At 49.3% G+C, this 24,263-nt stretch overlaps 2 protein-coding genes across 5 annotated transcripts in view; both read right to left on the reverse strand.

The window, feature by feature from the left end:
• The window catches only part of THOC5 (THO complex 5), a 36,229-nt gene extending 35,054 nt beyond the window's left edge, over window positions 1–1,175 (reverse strand). For all 3 annotated transcript variants that reach the window (XM_046024513.1, XM_046024510.1, XM_046024511.1), the window contains exon 1: window positions 298–1,175. The gene's annotated coding sequence lies outside the window, so the exon portion shown is untranslated. The remainder of the gene's footprint in view (window positions 1–297) is intronic.
• A 143-nt stretch (window positions 1,176–1,318) lies between these two features.
• Window positions 1,319–15,523, reverse strand: NIPSNAP1 (nipsnap homolog 1). Of its 2 annotated transcripts, none has more exons than XM_046024515.1 (10): window positions 15,391–15,523; window positions 8,770–8,897; window positions 8,529–8,574; window positions 8,174–8,268; window positions 6,218–6,288; window positions 5,931–6,071; window positions 5,602–5,633; window positions 5,139–5,233; window positions 3,718–3,801; window positions 1,319–2,457 (listed from the first exon to the last, which is right to left on the reverse strand). In XM_046024515.1, exons 1-10 carry the CDS (start codon window positions 15,480–15,482, stop codon window positions 2,393–2,395), a joined length of 849 nt encoding a protein of 282 aa, XP_045880471.1. In that variant the 5' UTR covers window positions 15,483–15,523; the 3' UTR covers window positions 1,319–2,392. The 2 variants fall into 2 exon arrangements, with proteins under 2 accessions (XP_045880471.1, XP_045880470.1); XM_046024514.1 differs by having other exon boundaries at window positions 8,722–8,897.
• Window positions 15,524–24,263: the final 8,740 nt, after the last annotated feature.

The following is a 24,263-nucleotide window of genomic DNA, read 5'->3' on the forward strand; positions in this document are numbered from 1 at the left end:
CAAATCTCCATTTAGGGGAGAGACTTAAATTTTTCTCCTAAAGGAAATTCACGTTTAAAATGTAAAAGGTGACTCGATCGAAAACCTTTAGCAAAGTCTTAAACGATAAATTGTACAAAACCCACAACGTTGGGACGCGAAAGGCTGGATTCCTGACTTCGGAAACCCAGTAAAAACAGCCTGGCACATGTAAGCACACAATAAATGTGAGCTATCATCACCACCACCTTCGACATCGACATCGTCACCTAGAGGCTACCCTGTGGGGCCCGACGCTGCGGCAGCGAGTATTTTCACCTGAAGAGACTGAGCGCCCCACGCCCAGCGGCTGGAGACTCCGGAGATTCCGGAGAATGAGCACGGAGAACTCGAGTCAGCCCCCAGCCTGGAGACGCCCTCCGGGAGGTCTGCACCTAGTCCCGGAGCGACCAGCCCCGCTCCTCCAACCCGCCCGGCTGCACAGCACCCTCCACACCACTCCGAGCCCTGAATCCACGACCGCAAGGCAGCCACTTCCGGCGGCGGAGAGGAGTCTTCCTGCACACCATAGAGAAGCGGAAGGAGAGAGCGGCTGGCCGGAAGCGAGGCACGGAGGCCGGAAGCAAAGCACAGAGGTCCCGCCCTGCCGCTGGCGCGTGGTGACAGCTACGACCGACTGTCGCGGCTCTGAGGTCGTCAGGGCGGGAATCAGCGGCGAGCACCTTCGCGCTGCCCTCTAAACTAGGAAACTGAGGCTTCAGGGGACGATTCTTTGCCTTGTTTCCTCCTTTCTCAGCGCCTAAAGCAACGTCCAGCAGCTAGTAGGCGCTCTGCCTACTATTAGTTGAATGAGTGTCGTGTGCCCAAGATAACACGAGGGCGTGGTAGTGCCAAGACTTGAAACCCTGTGGATTTACCTTCATAACCTGTATATTTAACCACTGTCATATTCACCCAGACATCCCACACTACTGAGGGCAGCAAGTTAGGGAAGCTATTCAATTCCCTTACAGTTTTTTTTTCCCCATGGATGCATCAGTGGTTTCCCCATTTGCCTAGAGCAGAGTCACAATTCTAATGCAGCATTTGACAGCCTCAAGTGTTTTCTACCCCTGGCACGAATTCTACAGAGTTCAGGGCTTTTGGTGTAAATTCTGCTTATCTGGAGGTAGAAACACTGATGTCCCTTAGTCCTTCTGCCTAAGGGGGAGGCCCTCCGTGATTGTGGCTCAAGGAACACAATACAGGGCAGGGGAGGTAAATCAGCCAGGTGGAACTAGGAACCTGGCTCTGCTTAGCCAAGGCTAAGTTCCTTGCAGATGAAGAAAAAACATCATGGTTTATAGTAAATGTTTAATTGGTTCCATCCGTGACTCTGGCACAAGTTTTCCTGAAAGGGAGACAGAATCAAGCAACCTAGAGGTTCATGAGGTGTAAGGATCACCGAGGAGCCTCCCAAAGTCACTATCCCACTCCAGATACCCAGTGGCACAGTAGAATGGGGGTTCGGCTCATAGAATGTGAAGAGAGAAAAGGAATGCTGGGTGAGGGAAATAGAGGCCATGGCCTTTTACTTCGCCTGCAGGAATGAAAAAGAAAGTGCAGGAGATTCTCCTTACACCAAAGGGCTGAAACAAACAGTCAAGTTCTCAGTCTCACGTAGGGAGAAAGAGATGAGCCTTTCCAACCATCTTGTATTAGGAACCTCTCCCCAGGTGGTCTTCTATAACCTCTGTTCTGTATTCCTGATTCCGGATTCCAAATTCTGTAGTTCAAATCCAAGTTCTGAATTCTACCTTCTAGGTTCATGTCCCATCCCTTTTCCCAGTCTGAGTGGAATATGTAGGACCTCATCCTGACTGTGCTACCTTGACAGTTTTCCCCTTTTCTTTTTGAGGCAGTTTTAGGCTTTTCCCTGACAGGAGGGCCTTGGTTCAGGAGGGACTTGGCTCAGACTACCCAGCAAGTGAATGGTCCAGTGGAGACCAGGGAATTCCAGAGAGCCAGGCCTGGTCTGACCTCCCTTCCCATCTCCTCCCTAACCACTCAACATCCTACCTTTTGCACAACTAAAGCTAAACAGAGGGCTTCCATGGTGATAAATGGGGACTGGTGGCCTTGAGATGAGGAATCTTAGGGGGGAATGTAGGAAGACATAAAAGGTTGCTGTTCTTCATTCAGAGAAACTAAACACTGCTTCCAGCACAGGGGAAGGGGTGAGCAGGGAAGTTGGGAAGGGTCTGGGCAGAGCTGTAAGTCCTCAGAACCCTGTCATCCTTCAGCTTCCCCTTGTCTGAGCTGAGCAAAAACCCCCAGAGTCCTCCCAATCCGAGAGAAAACCAAGACAGCAGGACTGGGAGCTCTGCTGTCCATGGTGGCCCTGAGGGAGAAGGGGAAGGAGGCAGAGGCAGCATCACTGGAGAGGTGAGATCTTCAATGGGATCATGATCCGAGACTCCATGTGTCGCACCAGTGGGACTGTGGAAAGAGAGGCAGAGGTCACAGAGGGTGCAGTGGCAAGCGAATCCCAAAAGTGAACATTGAAGGAGGAGGCCTGGGATGCTGAAGTGGGGAAAGCCCCTCTGCCCTCCTAGAATGGAGAGCAGCCAACTGTGGGATAAGAGGGGACTTGGGTGTCGCTGAGATACAACATTTTTAAACATTCATTGTTATCTGTTTATGTTTCTATGATGTGAAAGAATAAGTAGCATAGCAAAAAGTGATTTCACAGATAATATTGCTTAGGACAAAGCTAGGTGGAGAAGAAAGTAGGAGGACTTAAAGAAAAATATCAAGAAAAGAATTACAGTCCTAGTATACCAGTAGGACAAAAGCTATGAGGGTGTCCTTCAAGGGGCTAAGATTTGAAAAATACTGACTTAGTTCAAATTATTCATTTTACAGATGGGGAGGCTGCAGCCCATGGAAGGTCAGCCCAAGGTCACCCAGGAGGTCAGACTCTTCACTCTTGCTCAGAGCTGTTCAAACATTACCACACATACAAATTACCCACAGCTCTTGTTAAAGTGCAGATTCGGATTCAGCAGATGGGGTGGGAGTTGAGAGTCGGCATTTCTAACAAGCTTCTAGGAGATCCTGATACGATCATTCAACATCACGCTTTCAAGAGTGAGGCTCCTGCTAACTCCTTCAGGAAGCATTCTCCCCCACACCAGCTGGCAAGTGCAGACGCTTAACTGTAAGCTCCTCAAGGAGCTCCTGTTCATTCTGTGTCCTCTAGCCACCCACCCACTGCAGTCAACACCCGCTGACTCCAAGCGGTTCTCAGGGGTCCCAGCAAGGTGGCAAACACAAGACAATGAAAACCTTCTCAAAAAAATGCGCTGTGTACTTCCTCTGTGCCGGTCCGGGTGAAGCACTTTTCCTAACTTAGCTCCTAGAATCTTCCCTTCAGCTCTCTGAGGGAGGCACTATCACTGTCACCATCTTACAGATGAAGAAACAGCCTTGGTGTGGTGAAGAACCATGCCTGAGGTCACAGTGCCTGGGGACCACCTGTGTTTTCGTCACTTTGAGCACCTACCTAGACCCACTGCCTAGATCATGTGGAGCGTGACACCAGACAGAAACCCACTCATTGTCTTAAGAGTAAGTTCCCCATCACTGGAGGTAATCAAGTAAGGCTTGATCCCATTGCAGAGGGGATTCCATCCTCAGACTGGGCTCTGGGCAGATGACCTCCAAGGGCTAGGCTGACCCCTCAGAGGAAGCACTCACCTGTGTAGTAGACATTTTCGTCCCAGCCCCTCTTCCTCCAGGCAGCATTTCGAGTCTCTTCCCGAGACTGTAGGTCTTTATAGGCTGTGGGAAATGCATTGGCTCATTCCGGGGAAATAGAGGATCTGATCTTATACCTAGCACAGGGCCCTCCTATCATTACCCCAAACCTTGTCCCTCTATCTCTTCCCAAAGTCTCGAACTGTTAGCCAACACTATCTGCTTTGACAATCTCTTTCCATCAGTACATTTGTTGACAACTCCCAGCTTTCTATTTCCAGCCCAGAATTCTTCTTCTGCTCCGTACCCATGTATCCAGTGCCCACGTGACGTCTCCACTGGATGTGTCAGCATCTCAAATGCAACATTTCCGAGGGCCAAAATCACACTCCTGACCCCTTCAACCTGCTCCACCTAGGGTCTCAGTAAAAGACACACAGCTGCTCAAGCAAGAATCTGGAGTTCTGGGGCACCTGGGTGGTTCCGATGGATAAGCATCTGCCTTTGGCTCAGGTCATGATCTCAGGGTCCTGGGATCAAGCCCCACATTGGGTTCTCCGCTCAGCAGGGAGCCTGCCTTCTCCTCTCTCTGCCTACTTGTGATCTCTCTCTCTGTGTCAAATCAAAAAAAAAAAAAAAAAAAGAATCTGGAGTTTTATCCCTATCTAGCCTCACATAGACAACTCATCCACAAGGCCCACTGGTTCCACCTCCAGATTAATGAATCTATCTGTGGCCTTTTCAGCATCCTCACTGCCACCACATTAGGCCAGGCCACCATCCTCCCAAACTCATCTGCCTGAAAAAGTTTAACCATGCTCCACTTCCTCTCTTGCTCCCCTACAAAGCATTCTTGGCAAAGCACATGGCAAGCAGAGGAATCCTACTGGAACACAAATCAGGTCATGTCATGCTGCTTAAAATGCTACATCAGTCTCCTGTTGCATTTAGGATAAATCCCAACTCATCCCCACAGCCTGCAAGGCCCAGCCCAATCTGGTATGTCCCTGCATCCTCACGCTCTTCACTCTCTCCACACTGGCCTCCTCTGTACTCTTCAAAGGCCTTTTCTCCACTTCAGGGCCTTTGCACATGTCCCCTCTACTTAGAATGACCTTCCCTGGCAATTCACAAGCTGGGGCTTATTTAGCATCTTTAGCTTAGTTAACATTTTACCTCCTCAGAGAGGCTGTCTTTGTCTATCCAAGCCATTCCCGTGTATTTCTTTATCATTTTTCCCCTGTCTTTTTATTATTTGTAGTAACTGGAAATTATGTTTCTGTGTTAGTTTATACCTGAGGTGGTATCTCTCCCTACTAGAACGCAAACTCCAGAAGGGCACTAATGTATTTGCATTGTCTATACAGAGTGACAGTGGGGAAATGGGCTAGCAGAGGGCCCCTGGAGGGTCCTCAGCCTACCCCAGAGATGATGCACAACGTAGAGCTCTCCTATCTGTGAGAAGAAGCCGCCCACCGCCTCCTGGTTCTCTTGCCGGTACTTGATGGCCCGAGCCCTAGGGATGGCAAGAAGAGTGTGGAACAGAGGCTGGGGTCGGTGCAAAAGGCTCTCTGAGGTGTCCCCAGACTGATTTCTCAGCCACACTCCTCCCCAAGGGAGGAGCCAGAGGTAGGACCCTCAGCTCTCAGAGATGATCAGGGAAGAGGATGACAAAGGTACAGCCAGGGGCTGGGTATTCTGCCACTAGGGGAGGCCTCACAATCGTCTAGGAGGTCCTCACCTCCTGGCTGGATCCTTCTCCTGGATCCATGAGGGGCAAAGGATGCCAGGCTCCCTGCCATGTGGCCCTGGGAAAGGTGGCATGCCAGGGAACTGGGCAGGGCAGGTAGGCAGGGTCCCCCAACCCCTGGCACTGCCACTCACCAGTTGTTCCCCCACTCAATCATGGTTCCTGGCTGAAAGAGAACCAGAGGAAAGAATGGAAATGAGCCCCCATCTCAGATTCCAAATGTCAAGCTAGGTGGAGATGGCAAACTGTTCTGTCTCCCCAGCCCCGGGAGCCACTTGGCCTCATTCAGGGGCCCTGGATCACACCTGGGTGTGCATGTGTACACATGGATGTGAGTGCATAGGGAGGGAGAGGCCAGAAGTCCCAGTCCAGGTGCTGGGGCACAGGACCCCCATACCCCCCAGGTCAGGGTACCACAGCAGGGAAAGCAGGAGGCAGGCAGGGATACGGTGGAGGGAGGCACCTTGAGCTTGTATGTCCTCAGCTCATAGATGTTGGGGCCTGCTCTGGGCTGTGGCTCGTTCCAGAAGCTGAACTCAAGGAGCATCTGGTTTCTCCTGGACAGCAGCATCTGGCTCCGCTCCTTTCGGAACTCCAGGTACTCCTGTGGGCACGGCAGTCTGGCCGTGGTGGCCATGAAGAGCACCCCCTCCCAACGGCTGTCCCCATGGGGTAGTGCTGGCAGCCCCCGGCACAGGGCTGAGCCAGAGCCAGTGTTCAGAGAGGTTTGTGGAGCAGAGGCTAACATACCTTGTTGCTTTTGAGCTTGTTCATGCAGTCCATGAGGGCTGGGTAGCCGCCTGAGAATCGCCACAGGTGTACTGTTATGTGGGGGAGAAAATAGGAGGTACAGGTCAGAGGGCTGCTGGGACTCTGTCCCGCATACCCCAAGGCCAGCTAAGGGCATATGAAATGGGGCAGTCTCCAGCTAGATCCTCTTAGCCCCAGGACTCTCTTGAGTTCCCTTTGCCCTGGTGGGAGATAGCACTGGGCAGGGGATAACCCCAGACACAAACCCAGGAGGCCTGGGTTTGAGCTCCAGGTCTGCCAGGTGGCCTTTGACCCCCTCCAGGCTCAACGTCCTCATCTTAAAAATGGCAATAATATTTCCACCCAACCTTCCTTAAATAGCACAAGAGGATCAGATGTGTCCTTGTACCCAAAGTATAAAAGCACACATGAACCTGACCACAAAGCTTAGGATGGATAGGTTGGATAAAAGGTGAGTAGAGGGGCGCCTGGGTGGCTCAGTGGGTTAAAGCCTCTGCCTTCGGCTCAGGTCATGATCTCAGGGTCCTGGGATCGAGCCCCGCATTGGGCTCTCTGCTCAGCAGAGAGCCTGTTTCCTCCTCTCTCTCTGCCTGCCTCTCCGCCTACTTGTGATCTCTCTCTCTCTCTCTGCCAAATAAATAAATAAAATCTTAAAAAAAAAAAAAAAAAGGCGAGTAGATCTGATAGGCTAAGATGGAACATTCTAAAACTGTGAATTCAAAACAAAACAAGGACCAGAAAAGGACGCACAGTGTGCTAGCACATCTGTCTAGGGGTAAGGGGGCATATCCAGAGATGCTAAGTAAGCAATGCACCATCTCTCAATGGAGACCCAAGAGATTGTAACAGGAGATGCCTCTGGGGGAAGACAACTGAGGCCTGGGGGCTCATGGGAAGGAGGGAGGCCCGTTTTTCACTGAAAATTCTTTGTGTTGTTTGAATTCTCTGTGCTGCTGGGTCAAATGGTGTCCCCTTCCCCCGAAGTTCATGCCTACCCAGAACCTCAGAATAGGACCTTATTTGGAAACAGAGTCTTCATGGATACGATCATGCTAAGATGCCATCCTACTGGGTGGGCCCAAAATTCAGTGACTTGTGTCCTCATATGAAGACAGTGATTTGGACACAGACACCAGGACACCATGTGAAGACAGAGGCACACAGGGAGAATGCTCTGTGGCAACAGTCTGATGATGGGAGGATGCCTCTACAAGCCCAGGAAAGCCAAACATTTCCAGCAACCGCCAGAAGCTGGAAAGGACAAGAAAAGATTCTCCCCTAGAGCCTTTGCAGAGAACATGGCCCTGCCAACACCTAAATTTCAGACTCCTAGGCTCCAGAACTTGAGAGAATTGATTTCTGTTGTTTTAAGCCACCCAGCAGTTGGAACTTTGCTATGGCAGTCCCATAAACTACTATTCCTTACAATAACCAAGGGGGAAGAGAAGAAAGGAAACAGTCTTGCCATCCCCGGGAGAGGGAGGAAGGTCTCCAAAGGGTGCGTCAGGCAGGCTAGAGCTGACCAGCAGTTTGGAAGCCCAGACGTCTCTTCCTTCCCATCCCTGTCCCTTACCTACCTCTGATTCCATCTGTGCCTTGATTTTCCTACCTGCAAAATGGTCTGACCCTAGAGCTTAAAGACTTCTTTCCCAAGGGAAACAGCAAAAATACTGTATGGATGGAAGTCTACCAAGACCATGAATGCTGGCGGGTGGCAAAGGGATAAACCTCATACTGAGGACCAATAGGGGAAAGTTACAGGCAGGGAATCCTAGGCCCTTGACAAGAAAGAGCAGTGGAGTGAGCTAATGAGGATTGCATTTAGAAAGATTCCTCTGGAGGGCGCTGTGGAGAGGGAGAGGAGGGTGGCCAGGCATGAGGGGTGCCAGAGACCTGGGCTGGGTGGCAATGGCATTGGGAAGGTGGGCACCTCACCTGCCTGGTCCTGCTCCCCGTACCATGTGTTCCAGTTGCCCACGAGCGAGCAGGGGTAGTCCTCATCCAGGTGCAGCTTGGGCAGCACAGCCTCCCTGGGGTAGGGAGAGGGCAACAGAGAAGGTGGGGAGGGCTCGCACCAGCCACCAGGGCCCCTGAGATAAGAGTTCCAACTCAGGCCCTCAGGGCTGGGCCTCAGTCTCTCCATCTCTAAGATACAGAGACTGGACAATTCATCCTTAGGACTTTTGGCTCTGAAATCACGTCTCCTAGATTTCTGCAAGGAGAATGGGACTGGGACGGAGGCTTGCGCCCAAGCAGGGGGTGGGACCAGCAGACGGAGGAGGGTGCTCACGTCAGGCTGTTGTAGGCATCCAGACACTCAGGCTTCACATTGTGAACTGCAACAGAGGAAAGAGAGTGGGAGGTGAAGCAAGGGGCCTATGTACCTGTGGGGAGCTGGGATGGGAGGTTGTCCCCCAAGGGCCAGGGCTCCCAGGAGAGCTCAGGATGTCCCAGCCCTTCTCGTGTCCCAGCGGAAGCCTCACATGCCCCTGGAGGCTCCAGGAGGGCGGACTGCCTCAGCAGCCACTCACACTGGATCTTGTAGAGGTTGCTGGTCTCCTTCTTTGATAGCAGGGTGGAGTGGGCATCCTTCCGGGGATCCACCTTGTGCACAAAGAGGGAGCGGAACCAGCTACCTTCATTGTCCTTGGAATAGAAGCTGCAGGGCAGAGGACAAAAAGAGGTGGGGATAGCCCTGGCTCTTCCACCTGCTCAAATATCCTGCTCCCCCATCCCTCAGATAGCCGGATGACCCACATCTCTAGGAATGGGGTCATGGAATCCAGTGGCAGCTCCTGGGTGTAAAACATCACTGGAGGGCGCCTGGGTGGCTCAGTCATTAAGCGACTCTCTTTGGCTCAGGTCCTGCCTGATCCCATCCCTGCTCAGTGGGGAGTCTGCTTCTCCCTCTCCTGTTCCCCCTGCTGTGTTCCCTCTCTTGCTGTCTTTCTGTCAAATAAATAAAATAAGATCTTTAAAAAACAAAACAAAACAAAAACATCACTGGAGCCAGCTGAACAGAGTGGTCCCTTTTCAAGATCATGGCTGCCCAGTTTGCTTCCTGAAGCTTTGCAAGGGCCTCAGGAGGCTGGAAAAAGCAGCCCCACCTCCCACCTCTCTCCAGCCTCCCTGCCTCCATTTATCCACCACATCTGCTCCACTTGGGGCACATATTTGCAGCCCTCTGCCGAGAGGCTCAACCCTAAACCCACCTTGCCTGATTTTCAAAATCCCTAACAGCCCATCCGATCTTACCAGCCTTCCTTGCTGTCCCCTCCGCCCAACCTGTGTACTCCACTATCCAGATCTGCTCCTCTCCGAACATACCAGACTCTTCCTCAGTGCTTTATTTGCAATTTCTGTTCCCTCTGGCAGAAGCCTATACTCACTGTCCTCTCCAGGGCTCACACTCCACTTGGCTTGTGACCCTTTTCCAACCTCCACAAATGGAAAGCCAAAGAAAAATAAACTTTGTCCTTGAGGAAGTCACAGTCCACTACAGGAAGCAGGCTTTGAAACATAATTGTAGCCAGAGGGATCCAGGAGACCCTAGGTTAGCAAGCCTTTGGCAGTCTAGGCAAACTCTCCAGAGGAGGTGATCTGACCAGTCTCTGAATCTCCAGGGCTGATTTGGCAGATAACAGCAGATAGAGGGGGTAAAAAGGCATTCCAAGGCAAGATTCATTCATTCATCCAGGCCACACTTAATCGACAAATTATCTACTCTGTGAACCCGGCTAAGGTGCTTTGAAAGAAAGAGAGAGAGAGAAGGAGAGAGGGAGAGAGGGAGGGAAGGAAAGGGAGGGGGGAAGGAAGGGAAAGAGAGAGAGAAAGAAGAGAAGAGAAGAGAAGAGAAGAGAAGAGAAGAGAAAAGAAAAATCCTGTTCAGAGCAGGGGACCTGTTGCACGTCCTGCCAGCTGGAATTATACTTCCCACACAAGGTCCCAGCAGGGGCAGGGCTTATTTTTAGACTGCCAGAGGCTATAAATCTTCTTACTTAGCAGCAGTGATACAATTTGTAGTTAGGCCTGAAGACCAGTCTGCTGCTAGATGATTTCTAGCCAAGGAGCCTGGCAGCGGGAGCCTTAAGGGCCCACAAGTCCTCTCCTTTTTCAATCCTTTTCTATGACTAAAATAAAAAGAATTGTCTTGCAAATCAAAGTACTATTTTTTCCCCAAAAAATGAAGCAGCCACTGAGATTGATGAAATAAAAAAAAGTATCTTAAAGTAGTAAAACAGTTGTGTGAACACGGAGAAAAATGAGTGAAGATTTGTCCCAAGCCTAATATTGCTTACCTGGGAAAGGGGAGAGGGAGATGGTTAAATTTTTATTTATTCACTATAGTTCTTTGTACAGCTAAAAACAAACAAACAAACAAAAAAAAAACACTCAAAAGTTTCTGAATTCATAGGTTTTCTGTCACTGTGCATGTATTTTTTTCACGAACAAAAACCAAGAAGACGATTATCTTCCGATCATCAGTGTGGTTCTGTGAAATCTGGCTACCACAGTAAGGGAGCTTTGCTCTCGGTACTCCAGCTGAGAACATCCTCTGTCAGGGATCCGTGATGAGCTTTTCAGACATGCTCTGTCTATGCAGTGTTGACACAGTTTTGATAACTATTAGTATCGCCATTTTTGAGAAGAGAAAATAGGAGGTTTAAGGAACTTGGCCAAGGTCGCATAGTAAATCAGGGGCAGAGCTGAGGCAAGAACCCACCCAGAATTCTTTCCTCCCAAATCAGCCCCCACTTGGGATTGAGCACTGACTGGGGGGGCATCAGGCACATACGGGGAAGAAGCAGGTGTTTCAACAAAGCCACCAGCAGAGAGATCTGACCTTTGGTTTGAAAGTATGGGGGATGCTTCCCTTGGAAGGGGTGGTGGCAGAGAAAACAGTGGCTCCTACTTACTGTCAGCCAAGACCTTTGCTCCAGGACTGGACTTTGAGTAATTTATTAACATCAGTACTGACCAAGATAAACAGCCAGGAGGCCAGCCCTTGGAGAAAGAGTGGGGGGCTAGAATGTTCTCCACTCTGGGGGAATGGCAGGGGAATCCCAGAGCTCTGATGGGCTCCCATCTCTTCTCCCCACTCTCTAATCTGTCATGCCTACAGGCCTCTTTCCTCATGTGTCAAATGAGCAAGCTGGAGTAGCCTATCTCTAAAGATCTTTTCTCCAGGTAAAACCCAAGATGGGACCTGTCCAGGATCCCAGGTCAGGGTCTGAACTCCAAGCCAGTGTCCATAGGCTCACATTCTCAAGAATCCAAATTTCACTTTCTCAGTGAAATCACAACATCCTCCTTCCCTTGAACTCCCCAACCCCTCTCACCCTGTGCTCTATTTTTCCACAGTTCCTTCTAACACATTATACCTTGTTTTTTTTCTTTGATTATGTGCCTGGTTTATTGTCTCCCCATTAGAAGCAGCCCCACAGGGACAGGGATCCTGTCTGCCCCATGTAACCCAGTGCCAGGAACAGTGCTGGGCAGCTGGCGTGTGCTCAGTCTGCATGTGAGAAATTAATGAAGGCGGCGGGGTGGGGGAAGGAGGGAAGCTAAGACAGAAAGCTGCTTAAAGACAATAAAAGCTGGAAGATAAGTAAGTAGAGAAAGGGCGGCTCAGAGTGTGGATGCAGGGCTCAGGACCCCTTACGCCCCCTCCCCCCCCCCCACCATCAGGAGCAGAATTAGTGCTTAAGGGCACAGATTCTGGATGAATCCAGGTTCTAATCTCAGCACAGCTTCGTCTCTCTGAGCTTCATATTCCTTCTCTGTAAAATAGGGGCATTAGGATGGGTCCTCTAGAGAAAGGGCCTGACATGAAAGTGCAGCTAGTATCACGGTTCCTACCAAACTTCTCACAGATCCCCAAGCTCCTACTCTTTCCCCACTTTTCCTAATCTGCCCACCCATCTTTGTAAAGCACAATTTGATAATGTTATTATTGCTCGGCTCAAAAGTCTTCTGTGGCTCCCATTGTGTACAAAACGAAGGCTGGACGTCTCCACTTGGAATTCTAGCTCTCGTGTACTTTGCCAAGCTTTCCACAGAGCCAGGATTCACTATCCCGGTGGTTCTGAAACCCACAGCCTTAATGTCACCCGAGGAATTCTCAGGCCCCATCCTAGACCTATGGCAACAGAAACTCTGGGGGCGGGCCTAGCAATCTGGGTTTTAACAAGCCCACCAAGGGATTCTGATTCCTGCTCAAGTTTAACAATCACTGATCTCAAGCAGCCCCCAATTTCTTTCCTCTTTTTTTTCCCATGTCATCTCAGGAATGCCAAAGATTCCGGTATCTCATTAGGCCTAGAAAAACACCATGCAGCTTTGCCCAATCTATGGGAAGGAGCTGCCCCACATGGACCAGTTTAGCCCCTTCCACAAAATACCTCTCACATTTCCCCATCAGCCTTTTCATTGTTTTCATCTGTCTAATCTCCCCAGGCACACCAGAAGTCACTAGCTAATGTCCTCCCCCCGCCCCCCGCCATGGTACACAGCACAGTGCTTTTGGCATGGGAATTGCTCAACAAATGTTTGTCCCAGATGAGAACTTTTCAGTAGATGTCACATTTGCACTCTCGACAGGGGTCAACAGTCTGATGCCCTGCCCCCCCCAACATGAAATTGCTCCAGAAAGTTCTCTAGATTTAATATGCTAGGAAGCTCAGCTCTAGGCACACTCCGAAATACACTTCTGTTTAGAGTTGGCTGACTGCAGGAAGGGACCATGTTTCTGCTTACTACTGCAGAAGTGTATATTGAAAAGACACACCAGGAGAACTAAAAGAATTTGAAGTTCTGGAGTGCCTGGCTGGCTCAGTCAGTGGAGTATGTGACTCTTGATCTCAAGGTCGTGAGTTCAAGTCCCATGCTGGGCATAGAGCTTACTTAATAATAATAAAAATAAAAGAACTAAAGTTCTGTTAACAGGATTACTGGTGCAAGAGTAGCAACTCTATTTATTGAACAATTACTATGTGCTGAGAACTAATCCTCACAGTGTATTTGTTTGTTTGTTTGTTTTAAGATTTTATTTATTTATTTGACAGAGATCACAACTAGGCAGAGAGGCAGGCAGAAAGAGAGGAAGAAGCAGGCTCCCCGCTGAGCAGAGAGCCCCATGCGGGGCTCGATCCCAGGACCCTGAGATCATGACCTGAGCCCAGGGCAGAGGCTTTAACACACTGAGCCACCCAGGTGCCCCCTCACAGTATGTTTTTGAGAAGAATGAGGTTTTCCATGCCTTATTCAAAGAGGGTTGATTAATGGTCAAGAGGATTCCAGTCCACATCCATCTGACTTCAAAGCCCACACTCTGTCTCCATCCCAGCAGCCCCCAAACCTCAGAGGTCAGAAAGGTTGCTGTTGACCCTCTAGTGACTCCAGGGAGATATGGGACCAGCTAAAGGTCAGCAGGAGGGGATGTTTCCAGGTACCCAAGTGAGACCAGGGCATAAGTAACTCAGATGCAGTTCTTGAGTGACTTTTTAAGTATCAACCCAAGTGCCTTCACAGCAATCCTGCAAAAACTCCCAGCAGGGACTATCATCCCCACTTTACAGAAAAGGAAACCAAGGTTTACAGCGGTTCAGCACTTCATCCAAGTGAATTAAGTGAAGAATTTCAGGTGGCCTCTATGTCCCAGGCTCCTTTTGCAGCCTCTGGACACTTGCCACACAAATGGCTCTACCACCTACTGATTCTGTTACCCTGGGGAAGTGAGGTCCCATCCCCAGCCTCAATTTTCTCATCTGGAAAACAAAAGCCTTATAGAAGATCATCTTCCCAAGCCCGTTTCAGCCCTGCTGTCATAAGGGGTTCATGCAGAAATTGTCCGAACAAGGGCAACATCTGTTGCATGTTCACCAGGAGCTAGAAGCCTCACATATGTGGTGTGGCTTTTTAACCCTCAACAGCTCTAGGACATACATACCATTTTATCACTCCTGTTTTACAAATGAGGAACCTGATACTTCAAGAGGCCAAATGACTTGCCCAAGGTCACCCCACTAGCAGGCTGAGTTAAATTTGCCCATGTCAGACAAACTCCAGGCTCTTTTCATGATAGGAGGGTTCTCCCCGGTTATTGGGCAGGTAGAGTAGGGGTGCAGGTCTGGCTCCTCTTTCCCAACAGCCCAAGAGCCACACTGCACAATGCTCTGAGATCCCAGGCAAGGCTTAACAGAACTCTGCAGCTTCATGCCTGGGCTGCTGGACAGCAGAGCCCCCTGCTTCCTTTCCACAGGTGGGGAGACAGGGGTCTTCACTTCATTAGCAATATGTTCTTGTATATACTGTCTTGAACCCCGTGCTAGGGGCTGGATTAACAGAAAAATGACGTGACACGCTAGTCGGGGAGATACGCAAGTGCGTCTACAGGGTGATGAGGAGATGGGGAAAGTACAGGGTCCTGGAGACAGAGGAGGGAAGGGCCATCCAGGCCCAGTGAGGGAGGTCAAGCCCTGCCTCAGTCCAGAGCAGCGCCCCCAAAAAAGCCCAGGCTGAGGGCATGGCCAAGCCAGCCTCCTCCTCCCAGGATGCCACCAGTCGTGGCGCAAAGAGCACTGTTTGTCAGGAGACCTGTGTCCAGACCCAGTGCCACTTCGAAGACCAGAGGGAGTGACCTTGGCAACTCTCATCCCCTTCCAGGCCTCCTTTGCCCCACTTGTAATGTTCAGGATTGGGGAGCAAAAGGTCTGTGCAACCATGGCCTTTGGGGGTTCCCCAGTGCTCCCCATATCTCTTCCTCCGAGAACTTCCCGAGGGTGGAGCTGCCTCTCCTAGAAGTCCCCAGTGGGTGATATTTCACAATCATCCCAAAGGCCTAAAGAAGGAGCCACACCTGCCCTCTGCCCCGTTCCTACTCTCCAGGGCCCAGGAAATGCCCCTCCCATTCACCCCATCTTTCATTCTGTGCCCAGAGCCAAGTACCCACTTGGACAAAGACCCTGCGCTTTATCTTACCCATCTCTCCCATTCCCTGCCGAGAGCTCCTCCCCAGGCCTAGATCTTGCCCCCGCCTCTAACCCATAGATTCCAAGCCCGAGCCTGCCCATCCCCCAGACCCAGACCCTGGCCCCCGCCCCTGCACCCACCTCGCGCGCGCGCCTTTCCCCCACCCTCCGCCCGGCTCTCACCGCGCAGCAGCCGCAAAGTCCCCGGCGCTGGGCCTCGGGCCCCCCAGCAGCCGCCGCGCCGCCGCAGAGATGCTGCACAGCCGCGAAGCCATGTTGGAGCGGCGCAGGTTGGAGAAAGGTCCCGCCCCCGAACCCGGCGGCAGGGCGGGGCGTGAGTAAGCCCCGCCCCACCCAGCTAGCCCGCCTCCTTCCGCGAGCAGTCAGGTGGGCGTTGCCGCGAGACATCCCTCAACTCCATAACCGCTGGGCTGAAGACAGTTTCCTGTCCTCAGAGTCCCTGCAGCTCTGGTACTGACTTGCTCTGTCACCTTGACGAAGGCCTTTGTCCACTCTGGGCCCCAGTGTCCACCTCGGTAAAATGGAAGCGTCGAACATTGATACTGCGGGCTCTTAATTGGGCACTCAATTAAGCAGAGGGTCAGTCAGTAGGTCCCCCTGAAATTGTGCGTTTTTCTGGGGAGGAAGGATCCACGGGCAGTATTTAGCACATTATCAAAGGAACAAACCCTTGGGCGCCTGGGTGGCCCAGATGGTTAAGCGCCTGCCTTTGGCCCAGGTCCTCATACCGTAGTTCTGGGGTCGAGTCCCGCATTGGGTTCCCTGCTCGGCAGGGAGCCTGCTTCTCCCTTTGTCTCTGTCTCTCATAAATAGATTAAAAAATCTTAAAAAAAAAAAAAAAAAAGGAACAAATCCTTAACAGTTGAACTAGGCTCTGGGCCACTAGTACTTTCTCTCTTCATCTCCTTTTCTTTTTTTTAAAGATTTTATTTATTTGACAGAGAGATCACAAGTAGATAGAGAAGCAGGCAGAGAGAGAGAGGGAAGCAGGCTCTCTGCTGAGCAGAGAGCCCAATGCGGGACTCGATCCCAGGACCCTGAGATCATGACCTGAGCCGAAGGCAGTGGCTTAACCCACTGAGCCACCCAGGCGCCCCCATCTCCTTTTCTATCTTTATCACGTTTTACCATCTCTACTTGAGCATCCTGGGCCCCATGCCTTCTCCTGGCCTTGTCCTGGCTCTTTTGCCTGCCTTCCAAACTAATCCTTTCTCAGTCCACAATCCCCCAAGTCACAGACCTCAGCAAGAGCAGGGAGTTTGCAGATCCCACGAGGGGCCCAGGTTCCTGGATGCATGCATGGATACTTGCATACATACCCCCAAAAGAATATTCACCCTCTGACCGCTGACCAGTGGCCCCCTTCTTCTACACTCGGCAAGGGGGGTAGAGGGCAGGCATTCATTTTGTTATTCCTCCAGCAAATACTGAGTCAGCCTGGCTCTGTGTTAGGCTCTGAGACACTAAAGATGGGCAGGACAACAAGCCCCCAGCCCTTTTGGGACTTGAGATCTGGTAAGGGAGACAAAATCAAGTCAACACTGACTTTGAGCCCCTTCAGGACAGATGCCTTAGGCTGCTCTCCCCTCACTTCTCCTGCCTGATACATTAAATATTTACTGAGTAAGTGAAAAATATACACTAAAGTATTTTGTCAATTACAGTGCAGACTAGGGAGAAATAATGGGAGGTTGTGAGGACTTACAATGGGTGGGGAAGAGGAAAAGGGAGATCCTATATACACTTGAGGGTCAGTAATGATTTCTATAAGGAAGTGAGGCTTGCACTGTGCTTTTTTTCCCCCCTCTGCTTTCTAAAGGCACATGTATTATATGTATGATTTATTTAAAAAGGAAACTATATTCTCATGATAAATGGAAAACCTGTCATAAACAGGCAGAACCATCGAAATTATGCTGTGGACACAACACTGCGGCCACTGCCTTGCAGCTAGGGCAGAAGGCTGTGAGCCTAAGGCCTTCTCTCTGTGTTACCAAAGAAGAGCACGAGGGGCACCTGGGTGGCTCAGTTGGTTAAGTGTCTGCCTTAGACTCAGGTCGTGATCCCAGGATCCTGGGATGATGCCCCCATCGGGCATCTTGCTCAGCATAGAGTCTCCTTCTCCCTCTGCCTCTGCCTGCTGCTCCCCTGGCTTGTGCGCATGCTCTGTCTGTCAAATAAATAAATAAAATCTTAAAAAAAAAAAGAATTAAAAAAAAATGAAAACAAAAACAAAGAAGAACTCGGACATAGCTGTGCCCAGTGGCTCCTTGGGCTTATCCAAAGGACCAAGAGGAAATAAACTCCCCCTTCTGGAAGCTGGTGTGATCAGAAGCTCCCCAGTCCCAGTCACTCAGGAAAAGCCCAGATGGGTAGATGGAGGTGAAACAAAGGGGATGTCACTTGCCTCATGTGATAGAACTTTTCCTTCCCTTAGGCTCTGACTGTGGTAGACCTCGAGAGGTGGAAATGCCAGCCCCATCGGGCCTCCCAGGAGGCCTGACTTTGAACCTATGCTTGAAAGGATAAGTGGAGAGAGTTTGCCAGGAGAAGGGAGCAGGGCAAGGGGAAACTTGGGCAGAGGAAGCAATGTGAGCATAGTATGTGAAAAGGATGCTAGGCTGAAACAGGTTAGAAATGTTTAGCACAATCAAATATAATCAAAGGGTGGAGGTTATGTGGAGCCAGCTTCTCACCGAGTACAAAGAATACCTCTCAAACGATGGAGGGGGCAGCCTTGGTGACCTGTGACTGAATTATGCCAACGGAGACTACAGAACAATACATTGGCCAAGCGGTAGAGGGCATTTGGTAATGAAACCATGGGAAGCCAGAACACGTGGACAGGAAGGGGCTGGCCCTCCTGGTCTAGGATGAGTCTTCACCAAATTCCAGATGTTTCTGGCCACTTCTGCTGGGGAGAAGGAAGGAGGGCTGACCTGTAGCCTCCTCACACTGGTCTGACATTTCCGAGAGGGTTTCCCCATCTCCACCCACTTAAGTGGGGCAAGAAGATAACACTAGGTGGTTTCAGAAGCATCTCCCACCCCAGACCAGGAGAGAGGGGAGATGGATCTTCTTCCCCACATCCTATGAACCACAATGTGGGAGCCGACTGGAAGTACAGCTTCAAGACCCCAACCCCAACCCCAGCTAGGGTGACCAACTCATTCCAGTTTACCCTAGACTTTCCCAGTTTTTGCACTGGAAGACCTCCATTCAGGAAACCCCTCTCTCCCAGGAAAACCAGGAGATTTGGTCATCCCAATTGTGGCCCTATCCCTCTCATCATAACACATGCCCACTTCATCCCAGAATCTTTTCCTTGCTTAACTAACTCCATTTACCTTGCTTGAAGGAGTGGAGCACAGGGTCTCTCTTTGTGACATTCAGTGACATGCAGTGCTGGTTAACTGAGCAACTGATAGGAGTGGGTCCCTGACCCATAGACTGGGCATTCTGGGCAGCAAACCAGGTAGATATTGGACAATAATTCTACAAATAAGGAATTAGACCATTTCTAATTACTGTAGAATAAATCACCCCCAAAATCTAGCAGTTTGAAAAAATAATTATCACACATGGTTCCAAATGGGTCAGAAATGATTCAGGATTGAGTAGTTAGCTGGGCTGGTTCTTCTGGCTCCGCGTCTCCCACAAAGGTGCAATTAAGATGTCAGCTTGTTGGGGCACCTGGCTGGCTCAGCTGGAAGAGCATGGCCTCTTGGCCTTGGATTTGTGAGTTTGGGCCCCACATTGGGTAGAGAGGTTATTTAAATAAATAAACTAATATGTATTTGTTAAATATATATGTGTGTCAGCTTGCACTGTGGTCACCTGAAGGCTTGACTGGGATCTGCTTCCAAGTAGGCTGTTCACACACCTGGCAAGTGAGTGCTGGTTGTTGGCCATGGACTTCTCTAGACACTGCTTGGGTATCTTTACTACATAGCAGCGGGCTTCTCCTAAACCAAGTGGTCCAAGAGAGAGTTAAGTGGAAACTTCAAGGACTCTTGTGACCTTGGAAATCACACTTTTCATTTCTGCCCGTCATATTGGTTAAACATGTCAGCCCTGCTCAGTGTGGGAGGGGGTTTTACAAGGGTGTAAATATCAAGATGCGAGAGTCATGGGGGCAACCTGGCTACCGTGATTAGGTTTTGTACTAGGCCCAACTTAATTATTGGGACTGGACCTAGCATTCTAAACCATACTCTGTGAGCAGGCCACCCCAGTATCATTGCCTTCTGTCCTAGGATCTCTCCCTCCTCCTCCTCTCTGAGCTCCCTTCTTGCCCCCCCGAGTCTGTGACATCTCTTTCTCCCAGACCTGTCCATCCCTCCCCTCTCTGCGGAGAGCTGACCCATTTCTTCTCCTCCCTCCTTTCCCAAAGCTGCCCGCACAGAATCCACCTTCATAACTCATGGCCAAGGCCTGCTGCCCAATCTGTGAAATGAAATGAGAGGAGCAAGGGACAAAGACAAATGGGCAGAGGCAGGCGGAGAGGAACAGGCAGGTTCATAAGTGTAAAATATGAACAAACCTGCCATCATCTATTCTCTGGGACAAATACATCATCACCAAATGGGCCGCAGAAGAGCAAAGAGACAAATTACCAGCTGTGGCAGTGTCACCTCTTCCTTATCGATGGGCTTCTTTGCTCAGGCCCAACTGCTCTCTGAGAGCTGCATCCCCCAGCCCCTATGGGACCCCAAACAGGAAGGACAGGTATACGAAAGCTTTTATGTTTCAGCGAGGGCACGAGCCACACTGCCAATATCTAGCCATCATAGGCAGATAGGAATTCGGTGACTCCGACACAGTGCCACAAAAATGTTAACAAAATGCCACTCCCTGTGTAAATTGGAAATCACACAAATGCCAGAAAAAGAAAACATTTTTATTCCTTAGGAATTGAACAACATCAAAGGCACGGGGGATAGAATGATTGAAAAACTGTTAAAAAAAACAACACAAAAACTTTATGCTGCTGCCACAAGGCGGCGCCACTTTAGCGGGGGGGGGGGGGGGGCGGGTGTGTGTGTGTGTGTGTGTGTGTGTGTGTGTGTGTGTGCGCACAAATGACCACCTGGGCCATTATGGAGCAAATCACACTGTTGTTAACATGTCTTGGACTCTAGCAACTGTTTTTGTGCCCATTAAACTGTTATTTTGCCATAAACGGTCATTACAAACACTTTATTTTAAATTTTTACTTATTCATTTGACAGGAGAGACCCGGGATGGGGAACACAAGCAGGGGCATGGGAGAGGGAGAAACAGGCTTCCTACTGATCAGGGAGCCTGTTGTGGGGTTCGATCCCAGGACCCTGGGGTCATGACCTGAGCCAAAGACAGACACTTCAGGACTAAGCCACCCAGGCGCCCCTACAAACCACTTGAAAAAGCTATAACAACATCATCCAAGCATTTACAAAGTAGAGATACTAGTGCCGAAAAACACACCCAGATCAATACCTTTGGAGTAGACACTTGATATGTAAAAGCACTACAAAAGAAGACTTAATCAACTCCTCGACAGGTGTTGCTGTTGATTTAGAAGAGTCCCCACCGGTAGAGAGAATGCTGCAAAGATACAAAGCAGCATCAAAAACAAATATTTAGTAAGACGGTCCTAGATTAATGAACTGTGGGAGCACAGTCCATCACCTACTTTACATTCATTCCCAGGGCGGGATAACGGGTCTTGGAATATGAAGTTTTGAATCATGAGAAGTTTACAGAAGGCATCCTTCCTGGAAAATGTGACTTTCCTGGATCTCCCGGCTATACTGGCCTAAATGCAGCTCCTTGGGCCTGCTCTTGGAAGGGGAGTCTTAAGGGTTGAATTGTGTCCTGTGAGATTATAGAAAATATGTTTCATCTGTACCCTCAGTTCCTGGCACAAATCTCCCTTGTTATTTCTTAAGTGATAAGAGTGTTACCAGCGCCTTTTGTTCAAATATTTGGTCTTTGACCTGGTTCTTGATGCAGGGCTCTTAAATCCCTTGGAACTTTCTGGGTGATAGGAACATCTTTTGTTCTAATGAGGCAATGCCTTGTGGGATTCTGTATGGGGGTGGGTTGTCAGAAAGAAGAAGCCATCATTAGAAAATTGAATCTTTGAGCTCTAGCCCCTTCCCTCCTGGAAGGGGAGAGGGGCTGGAGGTTGAGTTAATGACCAATCATGTCTACAAGATGAAACTGCCATAAAAATTCCAAAAGTAGGGGTTTAGGAGAGCCTCCAGCTTGGTGAACATATCCATATATTTGGAAAGTGATATATCCCCAACTCTGTGGAAACAGAAATTCTTGCTCCCTGGATCCTCCTTGACTTTGCCCTATATACTTCTTCATTTCACTGTTCATCTGTATCCTTTATTATATAAGAAAACAACCCAAGTATTCCCCTGAATTCTGCAAGCCATTCTAGCCAATTACCAAGTCCAAGGAGGAGGTCACAAGAACCCCAAATTGTAGCCAATAAGTTAGAAGTACAGATGACAACCAGGACTTAGGACTGGTGTCTGAAGGAGGAGTAGTCTCATGGGACTGTGTCCTTACCCTATAGGGTCTGCTTTAACTCTAGTTAGTGTCAGAATTGAATTGAATTGAATTGAATTGAATTGAATTGAATTGAATTGAATTGAATTGAATTGAATTGAATTGTGGGACATCCAGCTGGTGTCCCAAAGAATTGTCTGATGTGGAAAAGCCCCAGATTTAGTGTCAGAAGCATAGGGAGAGTGACAGTAAAGGAGAAACATGAGTGTTTACCCATTCATGCCCCCTAAATAAAAGATATTGAAGTCCCACTCCCAGGCCCTCAGAATGTGACCTTATTTAGAAATAAGGTCTTTACAGAGGTAATCAGGTTAAAATGAGGTCTTTAGGGAAGGTCCTCATCCAACATGACCAGTGTCTACATGGAGAAGGGAGATATGAACACAGGCCAGGAATCCACAGAGGAAAGATGATATGCAGACACAAGGAGAGGCCATGTACAGGCTGGAGGGATGCTGCCACCAGCCAGTAAACATCTGGGGACACCAGGAGCTGGAAAAGGCAAAGAACGAGCTTCCCCGCCAGGTTTCAGAGGGACCTTTGCCCTGCTGACTTCTGGATCTTGGACTTCTAGCCTCAAGAACTGTGAGATAATAATACATTTCTATTATTCCAAGCTGCCTGGTTTGTGTTACTTTGTTATAGCAGCTCTGGGAAGCTAATACATACTGTTAGCTTGAGATTCAAAAGTATCTACCACAGGAAGGAACACAGAAACAGTATCAAATGCGAGTTAGGCAAGTCATAAATTTTAAGCCAGACAACAGCCATTTTTCAGTACCTGCTGTAGACAAAGGGATGCTTGCTACCGGCAGTTTGCTATCCTTGGAAGACCATGGGCTGGGAGCTAGAAACCTGGGTTTAGGATCCAGTCTCTCTGTTATGTTTGGCCAGCTTTGGGCTCTTCAGTTGTCTTAACTTTCATGAGCATAATAACCTATTTAACCATGAGAATTTAATGAGAATGCATGGGTACAGAAATGATCACTCAGTAAAAGTGCAATAAATGTGTGCTTTGAGGTTTTGCTACTTGCAACCCCATTTCCTATTCTCCCATTTTAAGTGATGGTAAAATGGAGATCCAGAGATGATAAAACACCTTTGCAAGGTCACATAGCACTTTAGACCTAGAGGGCGCTCAATAATTATCAATTCTTATTTTTTATTTTTATTTCTTTATTTACTTTTTTTAAAATAAAGATTTTATTTATTTATTTGACACAGAGAGAGAGTGATCACAGGTAGGCAGAGAAGCAGGCAGAGAGGGGGAAGCAGGCTCCCTTCTGAGCAGAGAGCCGGATGCAGGGCTCCATCCCAGGACCCTGAGATCATGACCTGAACTGAAGGCAGAGGCCCAACCCACTGAGCCACCCAGGCGCCCCTTATTATTATTATTATTATTTTTTTAAGATTTTTATTTATTTAGGGGCGCCTGGGTGGCTCAATGGGTTAAAGCCTCAGCCTTCAGCTCAGGTCATGATCTCAGGGTCCTAGAATCAAGCCCCGCATGGTGCTCTCTGCTCAGCAGGAAGCCTGCTTCCCTTCCTCTCTCTCTGCCTGCCTCTGCCTACTTGTGATCTCTTGTCTGTCAAATAAATAAATTTTTTAAAAAAAGATTTTTATTTATTTATTTGACAGACAAGAGATCACAAGTAGGCAGAGAGACAGGCAGGGGTTGTGGGGGATGCAGGCTCCCCGCTGAGCAGAGAGCCCAATGTGGGGCTTGATCCCAGGACCCTGAGATCAAGACCCATTGAGCCACTCAGGTGCCCATCAATTCTTATTTTTAAAAGGGCTCTTAAATACATCATCTATTATTAATGCCCATTTTTACAGATGAGGTAATTGCAGCTCAGAGAAGCTATGCTGTCCAAGATCATAGAAAAGCAGAAATTCTGACTCAGTCTGCCTGCCTCTCTAACCCTGCAAGGGACATCCCGGGAAAATCCGAAGATCTTCAATTCCGGGCCCAGGGAACAGGATGCGTGTTAGTGATTTCCTAAGCTGTTCCAGTCAGTTCCTTTCCCTGCTGTTATTTCAGATAGGATTGTTCCCTGCAGTCTGCCTATCTTTAGGCTCAGTGCCTCAGGATGGCACCTTGGAACACTGGTTCCTGGCCATGGCCTCAGAAGTCTTAGAAGTCTCAGATGTGGGCATCTGCCTTCGGCTTGGGTCCTGATCTCGGGGTCCTGGGATCAGGTCCCTTGTGGGGCTCCTTGCTCAGCAGGGAGCTTGCTTCTCCCTCTGCCTCTGCCTGATGCTCCCCCTGCTTGTGTGTGCTCTTTCTCCGATAAATAAATAAAATCTTAAAAAAAATTTTTTTTTAATAATAAAAGTTAAAAAATTAGATGCTGGGTGCCTACTTATCTTGGTCACATGACTTTTGATCTCAGGGTAGTGAGTTCGAGCCCCAGGTTAGTCATGAAGCTTACTTTAAAAAATTAGATACATGTAAACAATACTTTGTTTAT

The sequence above is a fragment of the Meles meles genome, chromosome 12 (genome assembly GCF_922984935.1).
Source record: "Meles meles chromosome 12, mMelMel3.1 paternal haplotype, whole genome shotgun sequence".
NCBI lineage: Eukaryota > Metazoa > Chordata > Mammalia > Carnivora > Mustelidae > Meles > Meles meles.

Bases quoted from the DNA above. Each gene is read 5' to 3' on its own strand.
- NIPSNAP1 (XM_046024514.1), bottom strand. From the start codon at position 15,482: ATGGCTTCGCGGCTGTGCAGCATCTCTGCGGCGGCGCGGCGGCTGCTG. The intron at 8,269-8,528 runs GTGAGCACCCTC...TCCCTACCCCAG, and splicing joins GATGCCTACAACAGCCTGAC to GGAGGCTGTGCTGCCCAAGC. The intron at 5,634-5,930 runs GTGCCTCCCTCC...GTTCTCTTTCAG, and splicing joins TGAGGACATACAAGCTCAAG to CCAGGAACCATGATTGAGTG.